At 39.9% G+C, this 25,094-nt stretch overlaps 1 protein-coding gene across 6 annotated transcripts in view; it reads right to left on the reverse strand.

The window, feature by feature from the left end:
• pou6f2 (POU class 6 homeobox 2) overlaps positions 1-25,094 on the reverse strand; it is a 478,425-nt gene that overhangs the window by 120,922 nt on the left and 332,409 nt on the right. For all 6 annotated transcript variants that reach the window (XM_062984247.1, XM_062984243.1, XM_062984241.1 and 3 more), the window contains exon 5: positions 2,832-3,181. In XM_062984247.1, the coding sequence (XP_062840317.1) occupies positions 2,832-3,181 (350 nt within the window). The remainder of the gene's footprint in view (positions 1-2,831; positions 3,182-25,094) is intronic.

Consider the following 25,094-nt stretch of genomic DNA (forward strand, 5'->3'; position numbering starts at 1 on the left):
ACTCCTCAAAGCACAGCAGACAAAAAACCAGTACAAGAAAACTGTACTACAAACTAGAGCTGACAGCTGGCACAACAAAACATTGCATGGAAAGTTCCTTGACAAAACTGAAGGAAAAGCTGATAAGGAGAAGACCTGGCTATGGCTCACGAATGGGACACTGAAGAAGGAGACAGAAAGCCTGATCCTTGCAGCCCAGGAGCAAGCCATCAGAACAAAGGCAATCAAGGCCAAGATCGAAAAATCAGCCGATGACACAAAATGCAGACTGTGCAAGGAAGCTGACGAAACCATTGATCATATCCTCAGCTGCTGTAAGAAAATCGCACAGACAGACTACAAACAGAGGCACAACTACGTGGCCCAAATGATTCATTGGAACTTATGCCTCAAGTACCATCTGCTAGCAATAAAGAACTGGTGGGATCACAAACCTGCAAAAGTATTGGAAAATGAGCACGCAAAGATACTGTGGGACTTCCGAATCCAGACTGACAAAGTTCTGGAACACAACACACCAGACATCACAGTTGTGGAAAAGAAAAAGGTTTGGATCATTGATGTTGCCATCCCAGGTGACAGTCGCATTGATGAAAAACAACAGGAAAAACTTAGCCGCTATCAGGACCTCAAGATTGAACTTCAAAGACTCTGGCAGAAACCAGTGCAGGTGGTACCGGTGGTGATGGGCACACTGGGTGCCGTGCCAAAAGATCTCAGCTGGCATTTGGAAACAATAGACAAAATTATGATCTGCCAACTGCAGAAGGCCACCCTGCTGGGAACTGCACGCATCATCTGAAAATACATCACACAGTCCTAGACACTTGGGAAGTGTTCGACTTGTGATTTTGTGATATGAAATCCAGCATATCTATCTTGTTTGCTGTGTCATAATATAATAATAATAATAATAATAATAATAATAATAATAATAATAATAATAATAATAATAATAATAATAATGTTTAGCTCTCAGTGATCTAGGAACTTCAACTGTTTGATTTTTTTTTTGGCTTAAGTAAAAGCTGCTGATTTGATACAGCATGCATACAAAGTATTGATTTAAATTAGCTGACAGCAATCAGTATCTACATGCTACCCCTACAGGGTTCATTTTATTTTCCCTGCAGTGAGTGGATCATTGCCTTCCTAAAAAGTGAAATGGACTCTCCTTACTGCTGGTGGGTGCATACATACCAGCTGTTTTCTACACAAACTGCTGTTCTTCCTCCTGTGCATTCAGGTTGCAACTCTATAGCTCATACTGAATACTTTCTTGTTCTGCTGTCCTTTAATGTATGCCCCACCTGGCTCAGAGCAGTCATAAAATGATAACGTAGTAACTTAGAGCCAGTGCAAATAAAGGATAAAACAATTTGCAATTCATTCAGTTCTTGCCGTTTAATATTGGCATGGATTACATCACTTTATCTGCATAATTCAATGTTATGGAAGCCTGGAGCTGTATTTGATGACCCACCAGCATCTTTGGCAAAGAAGGCTAGAGAGCTTATAAAATTACAACTCCCAGAAATTCACAACATTGAGTTAAAGTGGATAAAGTGATGACAAGCTGCATTCATTCTACAGTGTAGATGCACCCAGTGACTAGTTTTTGGAAAGGAAAGATTATTTCCCACCCCACCTTGCCTTTTTATAGTGGTGTAGATGTAGACGGCGCTCCATGCAGTCATGCTGGCCACATGACCTTGGAGGTGTCTATGGACAACACTAGCTCTTCGGCTTAGAAATGGAGATGAGCACCAACCCCCAGAGTCAGTCATGACTGGACTTAATGTCAGGGGAAACCTTTACCTTTACCTAGATGTAGATTATATTAGGGGGTGGAAAGGAATAGACAAAATGACATTTTATAGGGAAAGTTGAGAGGGGAAATCCCTTTATCACCAGTACTGGTAAAAACATTGCTCAGCCATGACACTTGCTAAGAGCAAACTCTGAAGATGCTATTTTTGGACCACATCTCCCAGAATTCCTTAGACAGAGTTTCCAAATACATTCCCTTGAAAGTCACAGATTTGGAAGGAACATCACTGCTCATCTAGTTCCACTCCGTACAAGTATAGGATTCCGTAGGTTGCCGTCTAACATCTCTTTTAAAAACTCCCAACCCAGGAAACTCCAACTTCTGACAGAACTGAAGTGAAACCTGACCTTTACTTCTGTCTTAAATAATCTCTTCCATCATGGGGGAGAGGGGAGGGTGGGAGTGGGGAAAAGAAGTGCGGACCACCTTGTTTCATTCCCTACCATTGAGGCATTTCCATATTCAGGGATGGCAGCTATCCCATGTCCTTTCCCTGCCTTTCCTCACTTCCATTTGCCTTCTATGCTTGGAAGACGGGTAGCACCCAACTCCAGAACATGCAGTTTTCACTCCATTTCCCTGCGCTGCTGCAAAGGACTCCCACAAGCAACCACCGGAAGTAACCTTACATCATGTAAACCTGGGCTACAGGCAACCACCGGAAGTAAAACCTGTGTTTTAGCAACACAGAGAAACGGGGTGGAGACTGCATGGGATTAAGTCCTAAATCCCATTCTGACTGCAACTAATTCCCTGAAATTATCCAGAAGTTGTCTCATGCAAATGAAGAAAAGGAAGAAAAGGACGAAATTGTTTGAACAATGAATATGTTCCTCTGTCATACAAGCAAATTGAAATAATATTTTTAAAGATGCAAAAAGAAAAGTGAATGAAAACATGTGTGAAGAGTGACTAAAATAAAAGGAAGGGTCAAGAGAAAGAAGTTGGGCTTTGAAATAGAATGCCATATTGTTCCTTCTCAGGCACCTAGAAGACCTACCTGGAGCGGGTTTGGTGACGTGAGAGGTGAGGGAAGGCTGTGTCCTGGTGACTGGCTGGGCTTCTGAGGGGAGCCCGAAGATTGCTGAGCCGGTGATGCTTGGTTCTGACTCTGAGACTGCGATTGTGGTGGTTGTGGTGGAGGCTGCTGTAGTGGTGGCGGTGGCGGGGGTGGTTGAGGCTGTTGTGGCTGTGGCTGAGCTTGATGTTGGGGCTGGCTGGTTTGTCCCTGCAGTGGCTGGTTAGTTTGGCCCTGTTGCTGTTGTTGTTGCTGCTGCTGCTGCTGTTGGTGGTGCTGGAGTTGTTGAAGATGCTGAAGTTGCTGAAGCTGGGAATTCAGGGATGAGGTAGCTACAAGTGGAAAAAGACATTGAAATTACAAAGAATTCTTGTGGCAAGTAAACCTCCAGATTTCATAACATTGGGAGACTTAAAAAGATGCATACTGTGCTAAGATCCAAGCACTACTGTTAAAGAACAGTAGGCAGGCAGGTCATTATACATCTTTAGAAATGTGCTATTTTTTTGCAAAAAAGTAAAAGCAGAGAATACAGTGAATAATAATAATAATAATAATAATAATAATAATAATAATAATAATAATAATAATAACAATATTGATTTTGTTGTTGTTTGCAATCAAACTGGCTTCAATGTATGGCAGCCCTATGAATGAGAGGACTCCAAGTTCTCTAGTTATCAACTGCCCTCCTTAGATCTTGCAAACTGAGGCTCTCTTCACCAAATAGCCCACTTATAGTGTACTCTACTCCTGCTGTATTCCATAATCATAATACAGTAGAGTCTCACTTATCCAACACTCGCTTATCCAACGTTCTGGATTATCCAATGCATTTTTTGTAGTCAATGTTTTCAATACATCATAATATTTTGGTGCTAAATTCGTAAATACAGTAATTACTACATAGCATTACTGTGTATTGAACTACTTTTTCTGTCAAATTTGTTGTATAACATGATGTTTTGGTGCTTAGTTTGTAAAATCATAACCTGATTTAATGTTTAATAGGCTTTTCCTTAATCTCTCCTTATTATCCAACATATTCGCTTATACAACGTTCTGCCGGCCCATTTACGTTGGATAAGTGAGACTCTACTGTACCACCAAATCAATCAGTTAACAATGTGACTACCATGAAGACAACAATAACACACAGAATGAAATAGTATAACATTGTTTAAAAACATTAAATTATATATCCAGAAAAAGGGAAAACATGTAAGTGAAAGTAAAAATGGCTATAAAAGAGAAAACTTCTGACTTCTAGTTCCTCAGGCGCTCAATCACACAGCAGTCTTGATGGTCCTGTTTATTAGATGCCTACCCTGTTTCCCCGAAAATAAGACATCCCCTGAAAATAAGACATAGTAGAGGTTTTGCTGAATGGCTAAATATAAGGCCTCCCCCGAAAGTAAGACCTAGCAAAGTTTTTGTTTGGAAACATGCCCGCTGAACAGAACACGAGTGCATGCTGGATTGGTAAATGTACCTACCATAGATGGTTGTACATGGAAATAATGGTAATAACAAGAAATTCTTGATAGGATTCACAGTTTGTCTGGTTATGCTGGTTTGTGATGGCAACTACTGTACAGTATATAGTAAATGTTCATTTTTTTTGTTCAACAAAAAATAAGACATCCCCTGAAAATAAGACCTAGAGCAAAAATTAATATAAGACACTGTCTTATTTTCGGGGAAACACGGTAGTTGGGCTTTTTGTGTGTGTTGGTAGAGGGCTCAGTCTTCCATAGCCTGTTATTAGGGGGCTCAAATCCCCAATACCAGGATCTAAGACATCAATTATTTCAACTCTTGGCTGAAAACTCCAGGCAAAAGCTTAAGGATGTGAATGTGGTATAACTTTTAGTACCATGAAGGCAGGCACTATAAATGAATATGACACAAACATTGTGGTGCGCCATGTTATCGTCACAGTATAATTTATAGCCATCTCTCCTCTCAAACCATCTTGCCTCCTCTACAAACAAAGACTTTACTGGGTTGTTGTATGTCTTTCGGGCTGTGTGGCCATGTTCAGGAAGTATTCTCTCCTGACGTTTTGCCCACATCTATGGCAGGCATCCTCAGAGGTTGTGAGGTATGGATAGACTACTTAGTAAACTAAAGTAAACTAAGTAAACTAAATTACTTAGTTTATCCATACCTCACAACCTCTGAGGATGCCTGCCATAGATGTGGGCGAAACGTCAGGAGAAAATACTTCTGGAACAGGGCCAGACAGCCCGAAAGACAAACAACAACCCTGTGATCCTGGCCATGAAAGCCTTCGACAACACAAAGACTTTACTATCATACAAGAGAGGGACTACTGGAGAACAATGGAATCTGGGCATCATATAGACATGTCAGTGGAAACTCAAGGGCAGCATTTGTAGAGCCTACTTGTAGACCTAAGGATGAGCATCCAGCATACATGCTTCACAGTTTACTATAGGCTCAAATAAAAAAAAACCCAAAACTTTATAGGGGCTGAAAAAAACCGGGCAGGTTATGAGAAATGCAAATGGATGGAATGCTGTGTGGTTGGACTACCAAGTCATGAAGAAGTCCTATAAGGAGATAATGGGCCCAACTACTGCTTTTTGAACAATGCATATTATTTCTTAAATGGTATAATGGCAAAGTTTTCAATTGATAGTGTAGGCCACCAGACAGTGAAGCTGGGAGAAAGTTCTGTATTAAAATTCCACATTTGTTTTAAGCCCACACAACAGCTCTAGACACATCAGAGTTTCTTAGTTTGAGATTTCTCTCTGTAAAATGAAAATATTGACACTTTAGAGCCAATTTAAAATGGTTTGGTAATGTGCGTAAATGCATCACACTTTTAGAAGACTTAAAAGAAATATATAAATGATAACCAGAAGCCAAGCATAAATTCCTATGAGCCTCATTGCACGAATGGGTAGAAGAAGAAGAAAGAGAGAGGCTGAATTGCTGTTTTATGGCTAGAGAGCTCAATGTGTGGGCGAAGAATATTAAAAGGAATAAAATAAGATTCAGTGCTAAAGTGCAAAGTTGCCTGGAGGTCCAAAATGATTATACAGAGGAGCATATGCACAGTGCCAAAGAAATTAAGATGCATGTCAGAGTATAGACGATTAAGACAATGGCTGCAGCAAAGGGCCAGAGCTCAGGAGATTTGAAAAGCAAGTTGTTGTATTAACTCTAAGTACTCTTTGGCCCAGTTCAAGAATATTTTACTGGTTTCTGACTGAAAGCACATGCTTAATGTTCCTCATGCAGTCTCTCAAGTCAAGCTGTTTGTAACTGTAACTAGATGCGGCGTTGAAATAGTAACCAAGCCAAAATATGAATGAAGTTTTCTAAAATTTTAAAGGCTCTGCTGAAAAACAAATATTGTGTCTTGAAAAACATTTTTCCAAAACCCAGTCCATTCTCTAATTACTTTCCCCAAGTTTATCCTAATAGAGATTGATTAGCTGATTAGCGTGGCAATATTTCCTCATGATTACTCCACAGTTCACCTCTTTTGGGGAAAAACTCAGTATGCTAGAATAGCCAATTAAGTAGCATATTTTTCCTTTGTGGTGTGGCATCACTGTTCACTTGAACATACAGTCACCAACTTAATGGCTGAAATCTTACTATGAAATAATAGCTGGGTTTATTTTCTGACTTTAGTCTTCAAAATTATATTGGTGGGGAGTTATAGGGATTGCCACTCTGGTCCACCAAGGGAGACCTGCATATTTCAGCAACTTTTTCTATGCAGGGCTGATGCACAAAGCTCGTTAAAAACGGGAGAAAGAGAGGCTACAATTCCAAGGCCTTTGGCTATTCTAGCTGTTGGATTCTGAGATCCATAGTACAGAATAATAATTTATCCAGTGTCTGAATCTTTGACAGCATTACAATACCATCTATGAACGACCTCGGAGATTAAGATCATCTGGGTAGGCCGTGCTCTTGGTTCCACTTCCTTTGCAGTCGTGGTTGGTGGGGACAAGATACGGGGCCTTCTTAGTGGTGGCCCCTCAGCTATGGAACTCCCTCCCCAGTGAAATTAGATCAGCTCCCTCCCTCCTGACCTTTAGAAAGAAATTAAAAACCTGTGGGATCAAGCCTTCAGAGATTAATCAGTGCAATAGGCAGATATCAAATACAGTAGAGTCTCACTTATCCAACATAAACGGGCCGGCAGAATGTTGGATAAGCGAATATGTTGGATAATAAGGAGGCATTAAGGAAAAGCCTATTAAACATCAAATTAGATTATGATTTTACAAATGAAGCACCAAAACCTCATGTTATACAACAACTTAGACAGAAAAAGTAGTTCAATACGCAGTAATGCTATGTAGTAATTACTGTATTTACGAATTTAGCACCAAAATATCATGATGTATTGAAAACATTGACTACAAAAATGCGTTGGATAATCCAGAACGTTGGATAAGCGAGTGTTGGATAAGTGAGACTCTACTGTAATGCAATATGATTGAAATGGCTCCTAGACTATGATTTTGGATCGGTATGGTTTTAATACTTGTTTTTAATGTATTGATATTGATTTTAATTGAACTATTAAAGATTTTAAGGTATGTGTTTATTGTATTTGTATGTTTGTTTGTATGGCATTTAATTGTTGCCAATTTGTAAGCCACTATGACTCCCCTTCGGGGTGAGATAGAGTGGGGTATAAATGTACTAAATAAATAAATACATCTGTCCATGTTGAATTGAGATGGTGCGTTTCCCATGCAAATAAGGATGCAGATCTGGATTAGGGGCCTGCAGTTGATATGCATGATCGGCTATTTTGACTATATGTGGATTGATTTTCAATTTATCGTGCAACACATTTTAACTCTTTTTAAAAATATATTCCCTTTCTGAAAACATCAAGTTCTTCGGGGTTGTTGTATGTTTTCTGGGCTGTATGGCCATGTTCTAGAAGTATTCTCTCCTGTTGTTTCGCTCACATCTATGGCAGGCATCCTCAGAGGTTGTGAGTTATGGAGAAACTAAGCAAGGAAGGTTTATATATATCTGTGGAAAGTCCAGGGTGAGAGAAGAACTCTTTGTCAGTTGGAGGCCAGTGTGAATGTTGTAGTTCTTCATTCAGGAACAGGCACTCAGTATGATATCTTTATTCATGCAAAACAATTCCTCATTACTTGAACAAGGCAACACGAACATTTTATTTATTTCACATTGTTTCATTAAATTTGTATGCCAATTTTTTCCCTGGAAGCTCTGTTTACACTCATAAGAATTAAGCAATTAGCTCGCACTTTTGGTTATAAGCTCAAAAATCTCTAAAGTTGCATTATCGTCATTATTGTTACATTGATGGTAGTTTCTCAGAATTGTTAAGTTTCTAATGGATTTCACTGCTGTAGATGCTCCCCAGTTTTGTTATTGTTTTGTTGGTAGGATCTGAACCTGGTTTATGTGACATATTCTGTCACTAGGCTGTGAGTCCTTCCCCAAGTATTAGCAAGGATTCAAATATAGTTCAAAACTTTTGAGTTATATTTCCTGAGAATTAAAAAACAAAACAAAACCTTCCATGCCCGGCCATCCTTCAAAATGCACCAATCTAAAGAATGACCTCCATAAAATCTGGTACTAATCTAATCTAATCTAATCTAATCTATCTAAATCTTCTAATCTAAATCTAATCTAATCTAATCTAAATCCATAATAAAAGTGAAAACCCGTATGTGTGTATGTGGCATGGGTGTCCGCTCACACAGCCAGCCTCCGGCCTCCACAAACAGGCTATAGCTTCCACTTCTGAAAAGCCAGCAAGTCACTCCTTTTCACTGACATTACAGTTACAGCGAGTTCCATGAACATGTAGCCCAACCCCTGCCAATGTCCTTCCCAAATACTACAGCCCACCACCCAAGGAATGCTTTCATTTGGGGACCATTTCATCCTAGATTTTGCTTTTTCTTCCACCACAGGCAGGCATCCCAAGGTTCTCCATTACTGTGAAATTTGCATGACCCCGCCTACTGGCCTTCCCTTTCAAATCTGTCTGCATAACAAACAGAGCAGAACTGACCTGCAACTAAACTTACTGGGCAGAACTGAGCTGCAACTAAACTTACTACAGGAGTTTGGGGATTGACTGCACAAGGTGGAAGTTGTACTTCACTCTGCATCAAGTCAGAGCACTCCAACACCTACTGGGGAATGTAGAGGACTTGTAGTTCATATACACCCAGAACGCTATAAACCCAAACAATGATGGGTCTGGACCAAACTTCCCATGCATACCTGATATGCCCAGATTTGAATACTGGTGGGTCTGGAGTGGAACTGGCCTGGACATTTGGGAGTACTAGGTACTGGGATTTATAGTTCACCTGCAATGAATGAGCACTTCGAACCCTACCGATGATGGACCAGGACCAAAATGGCCAACTTTGAATACTGCCAGGGTTTGGGGAGGATTGAGCCACAATTCTGGGAATTTCAGTTCACCCACTCCAAACAGAATACATAACATTGAAAGACAAATAATACTATTCTCAAGTGACCCGGGCACCACCGGGTCCCCAAGCTAGTAAGTTATAAATGATAAACCAGATATCTTTTAGCCAAGATATCTATAGCTATGGACCTCATCACATAGGCATATGGATTCACCATGTGTGATGACTCATGGGCCATGTAGTCCCGTTCCTAGTACTGTTGTGACAGATGAAGAGGAAAACTTGGGATTCCCACCGTTTCTGCCAGATTTGGAGCCCTTGCAGCTGCAGGATGTTTGCCCACAAGAAGTCAGCCAAACAAGCCTTGAGCAGAAATCTCCCCCATTTTCTCGCCGCCTTTATTATAATCAAGATAGACGCGCTCGGGAGGCGACTCGCCGAAGCGCCCGGATAGCTGCCAGACAATTAGATGATTAAGTCTGTTTCCCTTGGGAAAGTTTAAGGAGTCCTGCATCTGGACAGTATAGGTTTCGGTTCTTGTTCCCCAGAGAAAGTGTGCTTTGGCGGGAAAACAAGATCCTATATAGATGTTTGGCCACAAAGGATTCCTTGCGGAGTCAATTCGTCAGCTCGTGGAGTGAGATCGTGTGTAGACTTCGTACCCTAGTTCCCAGCTCCTGAATCAAGTTCCCAGCCCTGCCTTGTTCCACGGATTTCTATGGACTCAGTTCTTGTTCCACGATTGCCTTGTTTCAAGTGGACCTTGCCCAGTCTCAAGTCTTGCCTTGCCTTGCGTTTTAAACCACGGACCCTGCTCCTCGGATTCCAGCCTTGTTTTCCTTTCCTTCGGATTTACCTTGAGCCTCAAAGACTTTGGACAGTTCCCCACACTATTGCTTGCCAAATAGTGTGTGTTTCGGTGAAGTGGATTATAACTTTGGACTTTAATATCATATATTGGACATTGTTTTCCTGGACTATATTTGACCTTTCCTGCAAGGTCTACTTCTGGACTATATTCTACACTTGTTTTTATTGACTTTATATATTTCCTTAATAAAGATATTAGATAGATTCTGGCCTCTGCGTATGGTTATTGGTGCTCTGCAGCCTGGGTCCTGATACCATGCATCATGGCTAATCTGTGGGGTCCTGGTTGGGTGGGCGGGGGGGAATGGAGGACCCATTGCTTCATGACCTGCATTACCTGAGTTACCCATGGCCCAATCCACTGCCTGACTTCCTCCCATTGTTTTAACACAGGAGGAAGCCTCCTGTGTGGAAACAACGGGGGAAAGCCAGGCTGTGGATGAGGCCATGGGTGTTGCTGTTGCCACAGTATGCACCAATTCCTCTCCCCTTTCACCCTGGAGTCCAGCTGGAAGTAGATGTGCATCATGTAATGGGCTCCATGGTGAAAGGGGCAAGGAAGTGGCATACAATGAGCAAATCAGCCCATGTAATGAGATCATCAGATAAATTCATATTTTGCCAATGTAAGCAATGTGTATAAGATGGAATCTCCATATTCAGAAGCAGGTTATTGGAAGTTGGGATTAAACAACAAGGGATGGGCACTCATATCATAAGCTGGAGCCTGTTAGGGCATCTTCTTGCCATTATTGGGGGACAGCTTGGTCTGATTTAGCAAGGAAATTCTTAATTTCTCCAAAGGTCAGAATATAGGTGAAAATTAAGAATGATGAGAGATCGGTTTTCATCCTAAATGACTTCACATAGTTCAACTGCTGCATGTTGCTTGCTTGCATCTGATTACTGCAGTGCAAATACGATGGTGGATGAATAAGGACAAATATAATTGGGCATCTGAAGCTTCCCTGATCCACATATTTCATTGCATTACCTTGTCCCAGAGTCTTTTATTTCCATAATTGTGCAGATGTTACACAATTGTGCCTTAATGCGAAATAATGCAATGTACAATGGACTAAAAAGGAGAAAATCATATATTAAGGCTATTCATATTTGACTGAGCAGAGAATTTGGAGATTGCTGTTTTGAGAAGTTTTTTCCATAAACTGCCGTTCCTCCAGTAGAGAATGGATTTCTCTATTGAAAAGTGTAACGAACTTAAGCATCTGGGGCCAGAGCTACAATTGACATGGCCTGCTTTTCTTATCTTGTTTATCTTCTAATGAGCTGGGCTGCTTTTCTTTTCTTTGAAGAAGATTGCAAGGGATTGAATGCTCACAATGAATAGGCCAATGTAAGTCTGCATTTACACTGTGTCCTATTATGTAATGAAGGGTGCGGGCTGCCAAGAAATGGTTGTCTCCCGCCCTCCCGCATGTATGCTTGATTTTCTTTTTTGAGGAATGAACTCAATGTTTATATATATACAGATAGGAAAAGAAAATGAGGGTGGGGATGGGACTTAATGGCTCAATATATTACTAATGGGGTACAGCGCATATTACTTCTAGACCACTGGTTCAAATCATGTCTAGGTCAATACAAAGAACAAAAGTCATGGTATTTTGATAGCTACAGAGTGCCTTATGTTATATAAAATGGATTGGTAATGGCTATACATTCCTGGCAGAGGACTACATTGCCTATCAAGGCAACCAACAGCCTCTACCTATCATTAACAACCCATAAAATTCAAGAATGAAAGAATAAGGAAAAATACAGTGTTGGAAACACGGGGTTGCCCCTTCTAAAGTTTTGAGATTGAGGTAAGTAGCCTCTGTCTCTGCAGAAACACCAGGAACTGACAAGTATTGAGAAACTCCATCAATTGCCTTACTATTATAGAGAACGTTGTTTGATAGTGGAATCGTGATAGCTTCTCATTTTGACAAACACTCAAGGGTACTTTAGCTGTGGATTCCTATATGGCAGTGTATTGCACTAAAGGACCCTTATGGGCCCTTCCAGCTCTATGATACGGACAGTGACCAAATGATACTAGACTGATCACACACATTTCAGATATTCCTCATCTTATAAAGAAAGCTTGCATGTAATCCAATTTTTGCCTCCACATTTATGCATGGCCTCTAAGGACATAATCACATTAATGAGGGGAAGCAGGGTGATTTGCCAGTCTCTGTAGTGAATTCTTGGAGCAGCAGGACAATTCCTCCTCACATGTGGGCAAGCATTGCCACACGGCTTCCCCTCGCACTGGCCCTGTTGTTCCTTATGGAACACTGGAAGCCTCTTGCGTTCTGAAGAAAGTGTCCTACCACGCTCTCAGGATGTTTCCTCCACAGTGCCTCACTGGAAGTTGCCATGTGTTGTGTGATGGCATCTGACAGGCTCCGAGGAGGAAGCATCCAGGCATGTGGCCAATTTTCCCTCATGTGATGAGGTTGTAAGTGAAGAATTTGTACACTGACCAAAAAAACAAAAAAACAGAAACAAAACAAAACACAAATGACTCTGTCAACATGTACATTTTCACCTTGTACACACTGACTAATATTCTAAGAACCATGTTCATGATCCCTGTCTGACTTCAGGTACTATCAGAGCTGGCTCTAGGTATTTTCAAGTGTAGGCGAGCAGAAATTTGACGCCCCCCCCCCCCCAAACCAATCACTGAAAAATAAAAGCATTGGATAAGCGAAAATGTTTAATAATAAGGAGGGATGAAGGAAAAGCCTATTAAACATCAAATTACATTAAGATTTTACAAATTAAGCACTAAAACATCATGTTTTACAACAAATCAACAGAAAAAGCAGTTTACTACCTTGCGGAGGCAGGCCGCAGTAGACAGGAGTTGCCTCGATGGCGCCCCCAACAAGATGGCACCACAGGCAACTGCCTAGTTGGCCTGGTGGTTGAACCGCCTCCGGGTACTATCACAGCATATTTGAATTTGAACCACACAACAGCAGTCACGCACATTTTAAGACAGTATTTTGAGTAAACAGTATCAATAGTTCTAATCCAAGACTGACCTCTAGTTGCAAAGAACTAGTTGCTTATAATCAATTTCCTTCATTAAAATTTATGATATAACTTAGATTGCATTATAATTGTAATTTAACAAGAGGTAACTTGCAAGTGTGAGCCATTATCTGAAAAAAGCAGGCTTCCTGCTTCTTGGCAGGGGGTTGGACTGGATGGCCCATGAGGTCTCTTCCAACTCTACTATTCTATGATTCTATGATTCTATGATTCTAACCCAGAAAGATTGTGTGAGGCACTTTCCTGCTTGGACAATGAGTCACTGATGCTCCTTACAGCAGAACTGTAACTTTTAAGTAACCTTTGTAGTTATAAAGTGTTCCCCACACCCCACGCTGAGCACCGCCAAATTGGCAGCTTAATGTGATGAGATCCTTAAACTGTTGTCAACTGTTCCAAAGTTGGGTTAAACTGAAATAAATAAATAAATAGTGTGTTATTTGATTTTATGAAAATCCCAAAATGCTTCTCTGAAAGCTCTTTTTCATGAGCCAAACCAATCTAGAGAATGATGTTATAGCCTCCTGTACAATATGATATTTTAATTCCCATTTGCACTGAAAAAGCAAATCGTGTATAGAAATCTAATTTCTTCAACAGTTCCCTTGCATTTAGACATTTAAAAGACGTTAGTACAGTTTTTACAGTGCACACAGGGAGGCTGAATCAAAAATATTGTCATGAACCAAGAGGCGAAGAAAACAATTAAGTTATCGCCAGGTAGGAACGGCTTCACATATATTTGTTTGCTCTTTAGTTGATCTTCTTAACTAGAATAAGTTTGGAAAAAGGTTTCTTCATTATAGAGTTATGAAGGTGAAGATAAACTGAAATAATAGAATCAATTGTTTGTCCACGGCATTAAGACATCACAGAATCCTGTGGAATTTTATGGCCCCTTTATTGATATTGCGCTATTAAGTCACATTAATCCAGATTTGATCAGAGCAAAATGTGAAGCCTGAATCCAACAAAAGTGTTTTCTAATTATAAATACAGGAAAATTGTTTTATGTTCTAAACAAAAATGTTGCCACAACAAAGGAAGGGGGTTTGTCTTATAGAGAACATTACTTCTTTGGGATTTTCCGTTCTCTGGGGACTGTCAGGTGTATACCACAAAAATTGCTGTACAATAAATGTTTTCCTTTAGTGGAAGTGCAAACCTTGAAAATTACTTTAAAATTACCCATTGCTGCCAAAGCAGTGTTATCCGGTTCCTCTCCATTGTGCCATGGGGCCCCGCCAGAAGAAGATCCACACTGCGGGATGGGAGCCAGTGGGCTATGTGGCTGAAGAGGAGTGAAAACAGCACAGGATGGGCAATTCTGCCCATATGATGAGGTGGTAAGAGAAGAGGATACTCAAAAAAATGAAACGGCCAATTAACACATAGGAACTGAACTGAATCCTATTGTTAGTCCCCAGTAGAAAAATGCTAATCAAGGGATTTACCTGTGTGTTGACCTATTGAATCAACAATTAATTCAATGGTCAACTGTATTTGCAACTTACCAGCAGAATGAGCTGATACTATATAATACAGTGTTATAGGCAATGAATTAAAACGAAAAAAGTAAAACAAAAAATGTAAAAGTAAAAATCCAGATGATGCCCCATGATCATGATCTGGCTCCAGCTATTGAAGTGAAACTGGTTATAACTTCTGCAGTCTGATACTTCTTCCTATACCTTGATTTTACTGTAAGCATCATATAGGTAAAGGTAAAGGTTTTCCCCTGACCTTAAGTCCAGTCGTGACCGACTCTGGGGATTGGTGCTCATCTCCATTTCAAAGCCAAAGAACCGGCATTGTCTGTAGACACCTCTAAAGTCATGTGGCAGGCATGACTGCACGGAGTGCTGTTACCTTCCCACCGGAGCGGTACCTATTGATCTACTCACATTTGCATGTTTTTGAACTGCTAGGTTGGCAGGAGCTAGAGCTAACAGCGGGCGCTCATTCCGCTCCCGGGATTTGAACCTGGGACCTTTCGGTCTGCAAGTTCAGCAGCTCAATGCTTTAACACACTGCACCACCACCAGGGGCCCCATAAGCATCATATATGTAATTGAAATAACCCTGCTTATCTATACTTCAATCTCTGTCCTTTTCTTTTCATTTCTTGTGTCTGCTTTATCTCAAAAGCCCCTGGGAGGGATGAACATTGTGTCACTTTTTTAAAATAAAGTATACAAACAGATGCAGCTATGCAAATAAATCTATACATAAGTAAATGAATTAATTAATGAATTGACAAATATATAAACAAACAAACAAATGTTATAATCGTCCTCCTCCTTTCATGACTACAAAAGGACTAATCTAGGCCTTGTTTTTCTGCAGTGCTGTGCCATACATAGTTCTTTCAGAGTGTCTGCGTCTAACTACCGGTAGTTTCTTGAGAAATATTTATAACATGACTTTGGCTTTTGTCAACATTGATGTCTAACTGATTCTGAGGGTTTAGAAATCCCCCCCCCTCTCTCATAATCTCAATCTCAATCTCTCCCCCAAGCCTGAAACAATTTATTCTTATTCATGCAGCATCCTACCTGCTTGGCACCAAGTATTTGAAACAAATTTGAAATAGTGTGCCAGCTCCTACAAAAGTGGTACAGGTTGAGTATCCCTTATCTGAAATGCTTAGGACCAGAAGTATTTTGGATTTCAGATTTTGGAATACTGGTACAGTAGAGTCTCACTTATCCAAGCCTCGCTTATCCAAGCTTCTGGATTATCCAAGCCATTTTTGTAGTCAATGTTTTCAATATATCATGATATTTTGGTGCTAAATTCGTAAATACAGTTATTCCAACATAACATTACTGCGTATTGAACTACTTTTTCTGTCAAATTTGTTGTATAACATGATGTTTTGGTGCTTAATTTGTAAAATCATAACCTAATTTGATGTTTAATAGGCTTTTCCTTAATGCCTCCTTATTATCCAACATATTCGCTTATCCAAGCTTCTGCCGGCCTATTTAGCTTGGATAAGCGAGACTCTACTGTATTTGCATATATTTACATGATAAGATATTTTGTATATGAGATCAAGTCTAAACACAAAATTCATTTATGTTTCACGCACAAACCTTAAGATAATTTTATACAATATTTTTAATAACTCAGCACATGAAACAAAGATGTGTGAATTGAACCACCAAAAAGCAAAGGTATTATACTATCTTAGCTACTCATGTGGAAACTTTTAGATTTTGGAATTCCAGATAAGGGATGCTTAATCTGTTTTAGCAAATTGGTAAGGAGTATAATATATCAGAAATACCTTGTACTTTATTGCTTCCATGTGCATATACATACATATGAGCCAATAACTTAATATAGATATAAATTGTTCTGCAAGTAAATGTCAGTCTTATGCCCAATAGTTTCAATTCAATTTTATGTGAATTTGTCATGTAGTGGCTTGGACTTAGTCAAATTTCATAATGCAAGTTTTTCTTTTGCTTTCCTTCTCTCATCAGAAATTTCAACAAGTTTTTGTGCTCAAAGCCGGGTTCCCTGCTGAGCTATCTGGCCCATTTCTTACATTTTAATGGCATTATCAGTTCTACACTCATCTAACTTGTTTGTGGGTAAAAACTGAGGATGTATGTTTTGGGTGTGTGTTCTAAAAATATGTTTATCCAGAAGTAGCAAGTGTTTGCTTCTTGGAACATCAGTCATCATTATAAGCATTTTCCAAGAGACTCTTTTGACGCACATTGTATTTCTCATAAATGAGAAGTTATCATAAGTGGAAACATTGTTTTCATAAATACAGTATGGTGGGGGGGGGATCAAAGTGAGGGGTTTTTTTTTTGTTCTTTTGAGGGGAGGCTGGCCTCTAAGCCCTTCAAGTGACAAAACAACTTGTCATTTCCACCTCACCCCAATTTCATCAAGGGATGTAGTACGGTGCATTTTGCCTGAGTGTTGATTAAGGCTGGCAAAATGCTTTTATCTAAGAGTCCTTGTTATTTTTGTATATGGTACTCTTTTCATTCATTCATATATATATATATATATATATATATATATATATATATATATATATAGCTTCTGAATAAATTCAATAATCCACTTTATTTAAAAATGTGCATTTTCATTACATTTTTCCTGCTCTCGTTGTCTGTGTTGAGATGACCTTCTAAAGAAATGGAGTCCTCTTCAGACCACTAAATATCTCATGCCATTAATTTGTTGAGAGAATAGCACAATGGGACACTATGACGACAAAAGCCCTAGAAGCCAGTACAATACAAATGCAAAACAACAATACAAACATAATACACTAGGCTCTCTAGTATGGTTAAAAGTAAACTGTAAAGAAAAGACCAACATATTGGCATTGTTTTTGCCCTTCCTTTTGTTTCCTTCGAAAATATATGAATATCTACAGCTGTGAATGAGTACAGAGTATATGGCAAAGGCCTTACATTTGCCTATGCTGTTGGAAAAGTATCTAATTAAACACATCAGGGCACTGGCTGTCTAACAAGTTGTTATTATTATTATTATTAATAATAATAATAATAATAATAATAATAATAATAATAATAATAATAATAATTTTATTCTTGTACCCCGCCTCTATCTCCCTGCAGGGACTCAGGGCGGCTTACAAATGCAAATGAGTATACATACAAAAACATCAAATACCGATACGCACAAATGAAAAATTAAAACATACGATTAAAATCAAACTATTAACAAGACAAAGTTAAAACACATCAATAAAAACATAAGGATGGGCTGATCAAAGTGCACTAAGTGAGACTTATTCTATGACTCTTGTAGTTTTAGACCTCAACCATGAATTATGTGGCATTCACAGATAAATCTTTGCAAATGTTAATCTGAAAATGATTATGACACTTAAACATTTAAACAAAGGACTTTAAGCATATTATAGAAATAATCATTAGAAAAAATATTATGTAAAATAGTAAATATTAATTTGGAGCTGACACACAAGTATTCAAAAGTCAAGTTGAAAACCAGCCAAGATTCTGAAAAATTATATCCATTTGAAAAAATAAAACATGACTCACATAATCTACTTCATCAGATGGGGTCCTTTTTGGTAGCATGCACCGGTTTATCATATACTTTTGCGATGGAGCCTGCTAGCTTACATCCAATGACGTAGAGCTAGTACCAGCGGGACTCTGTCACAAAAGTACAAACTGGCACGTGCCACAATTGAGGCAACACGGGGAGGCTTTCCCCCCATGGGATGGGGCCATGAGTAAGTCAGAGCAACAGGTTCCCCACTCCCTCCAGTGGGCCCCGCCAGATTCGCCACAATGCATGGTGATTCTGGTGGCCCATCTGATGAAGTCGCAAGTACAAACTTCAGATAGGAAGCATGATAGCACACATTTAAACACCTGATTTAGACTAAAATGTCTCTACCAACACTATGATTCTACGATTTGATCTTAGTTGGCTAAAAGCAGTTTAGTTTTTTTACAAATAAATAGATAACATATTAGAGTTGTTAGATCTGTGAACACATTTCAAAATAATATCAATAGCAGAAGGTGGGGTAGGCCCTGAATCAGAACTGCAGCAATCCTTAATGTTCTTTCTGTCCCAAGAGGGATGCTTCCATTGGCACCATGGGAGGCCTCTTTTCCAGGCCTAGTGGAAGCTATGGTGTGTGTGTGTGTGTGTGATTTACATTGGGATCATGGTGGAGGAAAAGACTAAACCATCTTCCCTTTTCATCATGACCCCGATGGTCATTGCTCCCTTTTCTACCTATTATTTGCTAGACATATAAAATTGCATTTCATTTCATTTTTAGAGGCAAACTATTTTTTACTTCCTCACCTGGTACTGAAAAAGTTCTCAGATATCTCAAGCTCTTAACCACTTTCCCACAACTTGCATAATGATCTGAGGTGTCACCTGGAAAATGGTGAGTTATGACCATAATTTAAGAACAATGGTTTTGACTAGCAGAGTTTTGCTATTTTGAGATGCTATCTGTTCAGTTATGGGACTGGTGACTTTATCACACGAGGCTCTAAAATCAGGTTTCAGTGTTGAAAACCTTTGGGCTGGAACATGCCAGAATAGTAACTGATGTTACCACACCAATCCTTTCTGCAAGTGCTTTCAAGAAACCAGAAATAATTTTTAGCTTACTGCTAACAATTCTGTGAAGAGGAGGTGTACTTATGACTGCCAAACCTTGCTTAGGGCTGCAAGAGGATGCATGAACTGGAATGTTTGCAAAATGGACAAAGGAACTTGCAAACAGTAAGGAAACACTTCACCAAGAAGGGAAGTCTCTTTCAGTTCCTGGAATTATCTGTGCAGTTACTTGATTTGTTTTTAAAAAGGACATGAATGGGGTTAAAGTGGGAAGTTATGACATTGTAGAGGTCCTCTCAGGATGCTCATGAGAAGTGGAATAGCAAGCAATCTGGGGATGGGGAAACACTCCCAGGATCATAGAACACTGTCCCCAAATTGATATTTGTGTAATGGGAGTGTTTAAATGTAATTTGTGCCATGCTTGTATTGCAGTCAGATTGCATCATCCAGAGTGTGTGATAGTGTGTAAAGAGTTACTCACTAATGAGCTATGATGACCTTCATGTGTGGCTGGAACTAGGGAGGATCCAGACACAAGGGTATGTGCATATCTATTGCATCAGTTCAGCCTGCCTTGAGTTTGAGTCGAGTTTGAGATCTGTTGGAGAACAGATCAGTCCTGTGTTTGTTTGTCGTCTGCAAGAGTCTGTTTGTGCTGTTTACTGCTCCATTCAGTAAAGCTTTGTATATTGCTTTTACTGACGTCTCGAAGTGTCGCTTCATTCTCCGCTCCATTGCTTTTCATACTACTACCACTGCGCTGCAATACTCTGACACATACATGAGGCAAACCATTGAAAAACCAATGCACATGGATAAGGATAACCACCAGGCTGTAGCACTGCAAGGCAATTGTCTTTTGTGGAGGGTGTAATGATTTCACTTTCAGTGAATTGTGTTTTCCTGTGTGATTTGGATTGGCAAATTGGGTTGAACATTAACTATGGTTAATTTTAAACAATCTGACTTCAAACTATGGGCTTTGAAGCCAGTGTATTTCAACTAACCATAGTTACTGTGGATCCGACAAAAGTAACACTCTACAATTTACCAGAAGCAGAAAAAAAGGCAGTATCCACATTGTGAGAATATGTTGAAATATAGTAAGTTCACAAGATTGATCCTATTTTCATTGTCGCAGTACTGGTGAAGGGTGGGTAGAAAGGTGAAAAATTTAATAGGGGGAAAATTTCAAACCCCCTCCATGTGTTTTGCTTCAATTGATATATATGTATTTTAAGTGGGAGTTATGCACTGGTTCTCAGACCCTGGAAACAATCATGGCAATACAGTAAGTGAGAATTATACTGTGAGTGCACTGAGAAATCTGAAACCACTAAAATTGGATTTGTTTTGCCAAGTTTTAACTAAACAGATGCAAAACTGTTTTCTTCAGGGGGCACTGCCAAGCCATTTTTCTTTCCTCCGTTGGTCTTAATAGCCCGCATGGAAGCTTGGAAATGAAAATTTCTTTCCTCATCAATTTTAAACCTTTTCCATTTGGCAATCATGGATTTTTCTCCTTCTTACATGTTTCCAATGAAGCTTAAATTAATACCACTTTTGATGGTTTTGTTTCACAGCACCAGAGAGCAGGCGGCGCCTCTCCCTGCTCTCTCAAGGCAGGATTTTAAACATATCTCTGAAAAATTTGAACTTTTCTGCCTCAGAAGAAAGCATAAATATTATTTCAAATCAAGAGATCTGATGATAACATTTATTCAGAGCATGGGGAACATATTTTTAGGGCTATAAATCCTAGGACCCACAACCACCACCACCACCACAGTAGCTGAAAGAAGTAATAAAATATATCATTTTCAAGTTCTGCTTTTACTGTCAGTATACATTGGTGGAAGCTTCACGATTTCATTCTAGGAAAGACCTCTTACAAGAGGCACTGTTAGAGAGTAAAAGATGATCAAACCTGTTATGATGCGTATGTAACCACTTGACAAGTCATCTATGTAGGTAAATACACCAAAGCACTTTATTTATTGTACTACACATTTTACTACTATATATATTTGTGCCTGAGATAAAATATTCTGTACAGGCTGCTCCCGAGTTACAAATATCCAACTTACGAACAACTCAAAGATACAAACAGGATGGCCAGTCCCTGGGGAATGGTGGTACTCACTCGCCCTTCCTCCCCAGCTAAGGCTGCTGCTGAAGGCAGGTTGGCAACAGAACAATTCACCCTTGCCTCCAACTTTGGCTGGAAGCCTTAATTGGGGGCAGAAGAGTAAGGGAGCTTGTGGATAGTCTCCCTCTCCCTTCCTCCCCAGCCAGGAGGAAGGACAAGGAGCAAAGGAGCCTGTTGCCTATTTCTTTTGCCTTTCCTCCACACCTGTGGCACCTCACTCTTTGCCAGAATCCTTGACCAAAAGGATGGGTGAGGGAGCTTGTAGCCAGTCTCCCTTCCTTTGGCACTGCAACTGGAGAGAGGCAAAGGAGCTTGTTACGAGCCTCCCTAGTGCTTTACCAGGAGCCTTGGCTAGGGAGGAAGGGCAAGGAAATTTGTTGACCGTTCTTGGGAAATGGTGGCACTTCCTGAACCCACACTTGTAGCCAAGGGAAGTGCCACCCCCACCCCAGGGCAGCCAACAAGCTCTATTCTGCCCAGCTGGCCATGGTTGGGGGTGAGGGAGTATGTTGGAAATTTGATGTGCCATAGGTGGCTCTTCTGTGGACCTCATCCCATTTTCCTGGAGACTGCTTTTTTATTTATTTATTTATTTATATTTTTAATTTTTTTTTACATTCCAACAATTAACAATATTTTTGCGATGCATGTCTTATTTCAATATACATAATACCAAAAGTAACTAATGCTTAAATGACATTTTAAACGATCCTTTGGAACGGAAGGTTGTCTTTAGATATTTTCAACCCTGATGTGGAAAATCCAGATAGTAACTGTAGATCAAACTACAGGAAAGGAGATTCCACCTGAACATCAGGAAGAACTTCCTCACTGTGAGAGCTGTTCGGCAGTGCAACTCTCTCCCCCGGACTGTGGTGGAGGCTCCTTCTTTGGAGGCTTTTAAGCAGAGGCTGGATGGCCATCTGTCAGGGGTGCTTTGAATGTGATTTCCTGCTTCTTAGCGGGGGGTTGTTCTGGATGGCCCATGAGGGCTCTTCCAACTCTACTATTCTATGATTCTATGATTCTATGATTCTAGTCTTGTCCAAGGCACAGGAGGGATTAGGTAAGGCTGGATCTACACTGCCATATAATCCAGTATCTGATTTCAAATTATCTGCTTTGAACTCGATTATATCAGTCTACACTGCCATATAATCCAATTCAAAGCAGGTAATCTGGGATCAGAAACCGGATTATATGGCAGTGTAGGAGAGGCCTGTATTCTAACTGCCAGTAGGATGCCCCATAATGATGCCAAGAATTTGTATTTGTAGGTGATTGTTTCTTGTAATTTTCTAATACATCTAGAACTGCTCCAAAGATAGTTCTCTCATGTTTGCATAACAAGCCTTGTAAATTTTGATCTGCATAAAGGAAATCATGGTGTTTTTTAAAACCTCCCCTTTGTTCCATGTGTATCATACTTAAGAGAGTCAGACTAGAACAGAAGAGGTTAAAATCACATCCCTATCAAGCTCGCCATGCGATTTTAGATTAAGTACCATATCTTTTCTCCCTCATAGTCCCGATGTGAGGATCCAATTTGGATCACAACCTATACAAGTTTAGGCTCCTTTAAAGAAAAGCAAGGAGTAATACAAGAATAAATGTAGAAATTACCTGAGACCTCAAACTCAAATATTTTCATTTGTGAAGTCTTTAAAAGTCAGGCTTCAAATAATTTCTTCAGTGGCATTTTTTTCTGCAGCTGTTCAAACTAAATCAATTTCTGTCATTACGTCCATGTAATTAGTTTGTCCCTGAAATAGATGCTCACTATGTCAAACTCTAAACAATGTGAAGCCATGAACCAAAATTACACCCAAAATTACATCTTTCATTCAAATCACAATTTTACACATCGTGCTCCTTCCATAACCGTTACATGTTGTCATTTAAGCCTAACTATCAATTGTCACTTTAAGGAACTCTCTCTTTCTTGCTCTTTCTTGGGTGTGGACATGCATGCACACACACTTTTCTTGTACCACTGCAAAGAAGACTAAAGAAAGCCAAAGATAAGAAAAGACAGCAAAGAAACAAAAACAAATTCAAGGGGAATAACTATAAGCCCCAAGTGGGCTTATTATATCAACCAACCGAGGGCAACTACATCCTTCTACTGTAGTGGTTCATAAATTTTGTCATCTTGTTAAGACTGTAAAGACCTCTGACCTCACTTCCTCCATTAATAAGGCTGCCGTGTTTTACTCTTCTTAAACATTTTTGTTGTCATGAACAATGCACACTGCATTGACATGAGGTTCATTGCCAGGGAAAATATAAATCAAAACTCAGGAAGAAGTTAACAACCACCCAAATTTATTGCTTTGTGGCAAACATATTACAAATGCACCACTAAAGTCCAGTGTACATTTTACTAGTCCCCCATTCAGGCCGTTGCAATTGTGTACACCTAGGAGTCCCATTGAACTCAACTGTGATTTAGTGCACATGTACAGGACCTTTCTTTAAGTTACTCTGGACCATGTGAATATTCTGGAGATTTGCAGAATTTCTTGATCTTCGTCAATATTGTAGCACCAAATAAGCAGACTTTCCAAGCCTGGAATCCTTTCATTATGCCAACCAAAAGGTAAAAAATCTATAATTCTCAATTATAGTATACTTTTTTCCCCACTATACTCCTGAAACAGCATTGTAATTGGTGATAGTGACTGTGGTATTTTGCGAGTTGTAGGCCAAAAGTGTGATTTACCTATGTTATGAAAGCTTAAATTAATATGGACTTTGGACTTTTTAGATTAATGAAGTTAGAAACTACTTTTGCCTTTTAACAATACAGTGTTACAGTTTGCCTTTTAACAATACAGTACACAGACATATTTATTTATTTACAGCATTTATATTCCACCCTTCTCACCCCGAAGGTGACTCAGGGCGGATCACATTACACATATAGGCAAACATTCAATGCCTTTTTAACATAGAACAAAGACAAGACAAACATAGGCTCCGAGCGGGCCTTGAACTCATGACCTCCTGGTCAGAGTGATTCATTGCAGCTGGTTGCAGCTGGCTTGCTCTCCCGCCTGCGCCACAGCATATGATGTATGTCTGTGTACAGTGATTCATGTATACACAACAAATAGAAATTGAATCCAGACAAGACTGAGGTCCTTCAGGTCAGTCGAAAAGCCGAACAGGGTATAGGGATTACAGCCTGTGCTGGATGGGATTACACTCCCTTTGAAGACACAGGTTTACAGCTTGGGAGTTCTCCTGGATTCACGGATGATCCTGGAACCCCAGGTTTTGGTGGTGGCCAGGGGAGCTTTTGCATAATTAAAACTTGTGAACCAGTTGTGCCTGTACCTTGAGAAGTCAGACTTGGCCACAGTGGTCCATATTCTTGTTACATCTTGGATAGACTACTGCAATGCACTCTACGTGGGGTTACCTTTGAAGACTGTTGAGAAGATTCAAGTAGTTCAGCAGGTGGCAGCCAGATTGCTAACTGGAGTGGCGTACAGGGAGCACACAACCCAGGAGGACAAATGTCAGCGTGCTTGAGGAAGCAAAGACCACCAGCATTGAAGCGATGCTCCTACGCCATCAACTCCACCGGACTGGCCACGT

Source organism: Anolis carolinensis, chromosome 6 (assembly GCF_035594765.1).
Source record: "Anolis carolinensis isolate JA03-04 chromosome 6, rAnoCar3.1.pri, whole genome shotgun sequence".
In the NCBI taxonomy this organism is placed as follows: Eukaryota; Metazoa; Chordata; class Lepidosauria; order Squamata; family Dactyloidae; genus Anolis; species Anolis carolinensis.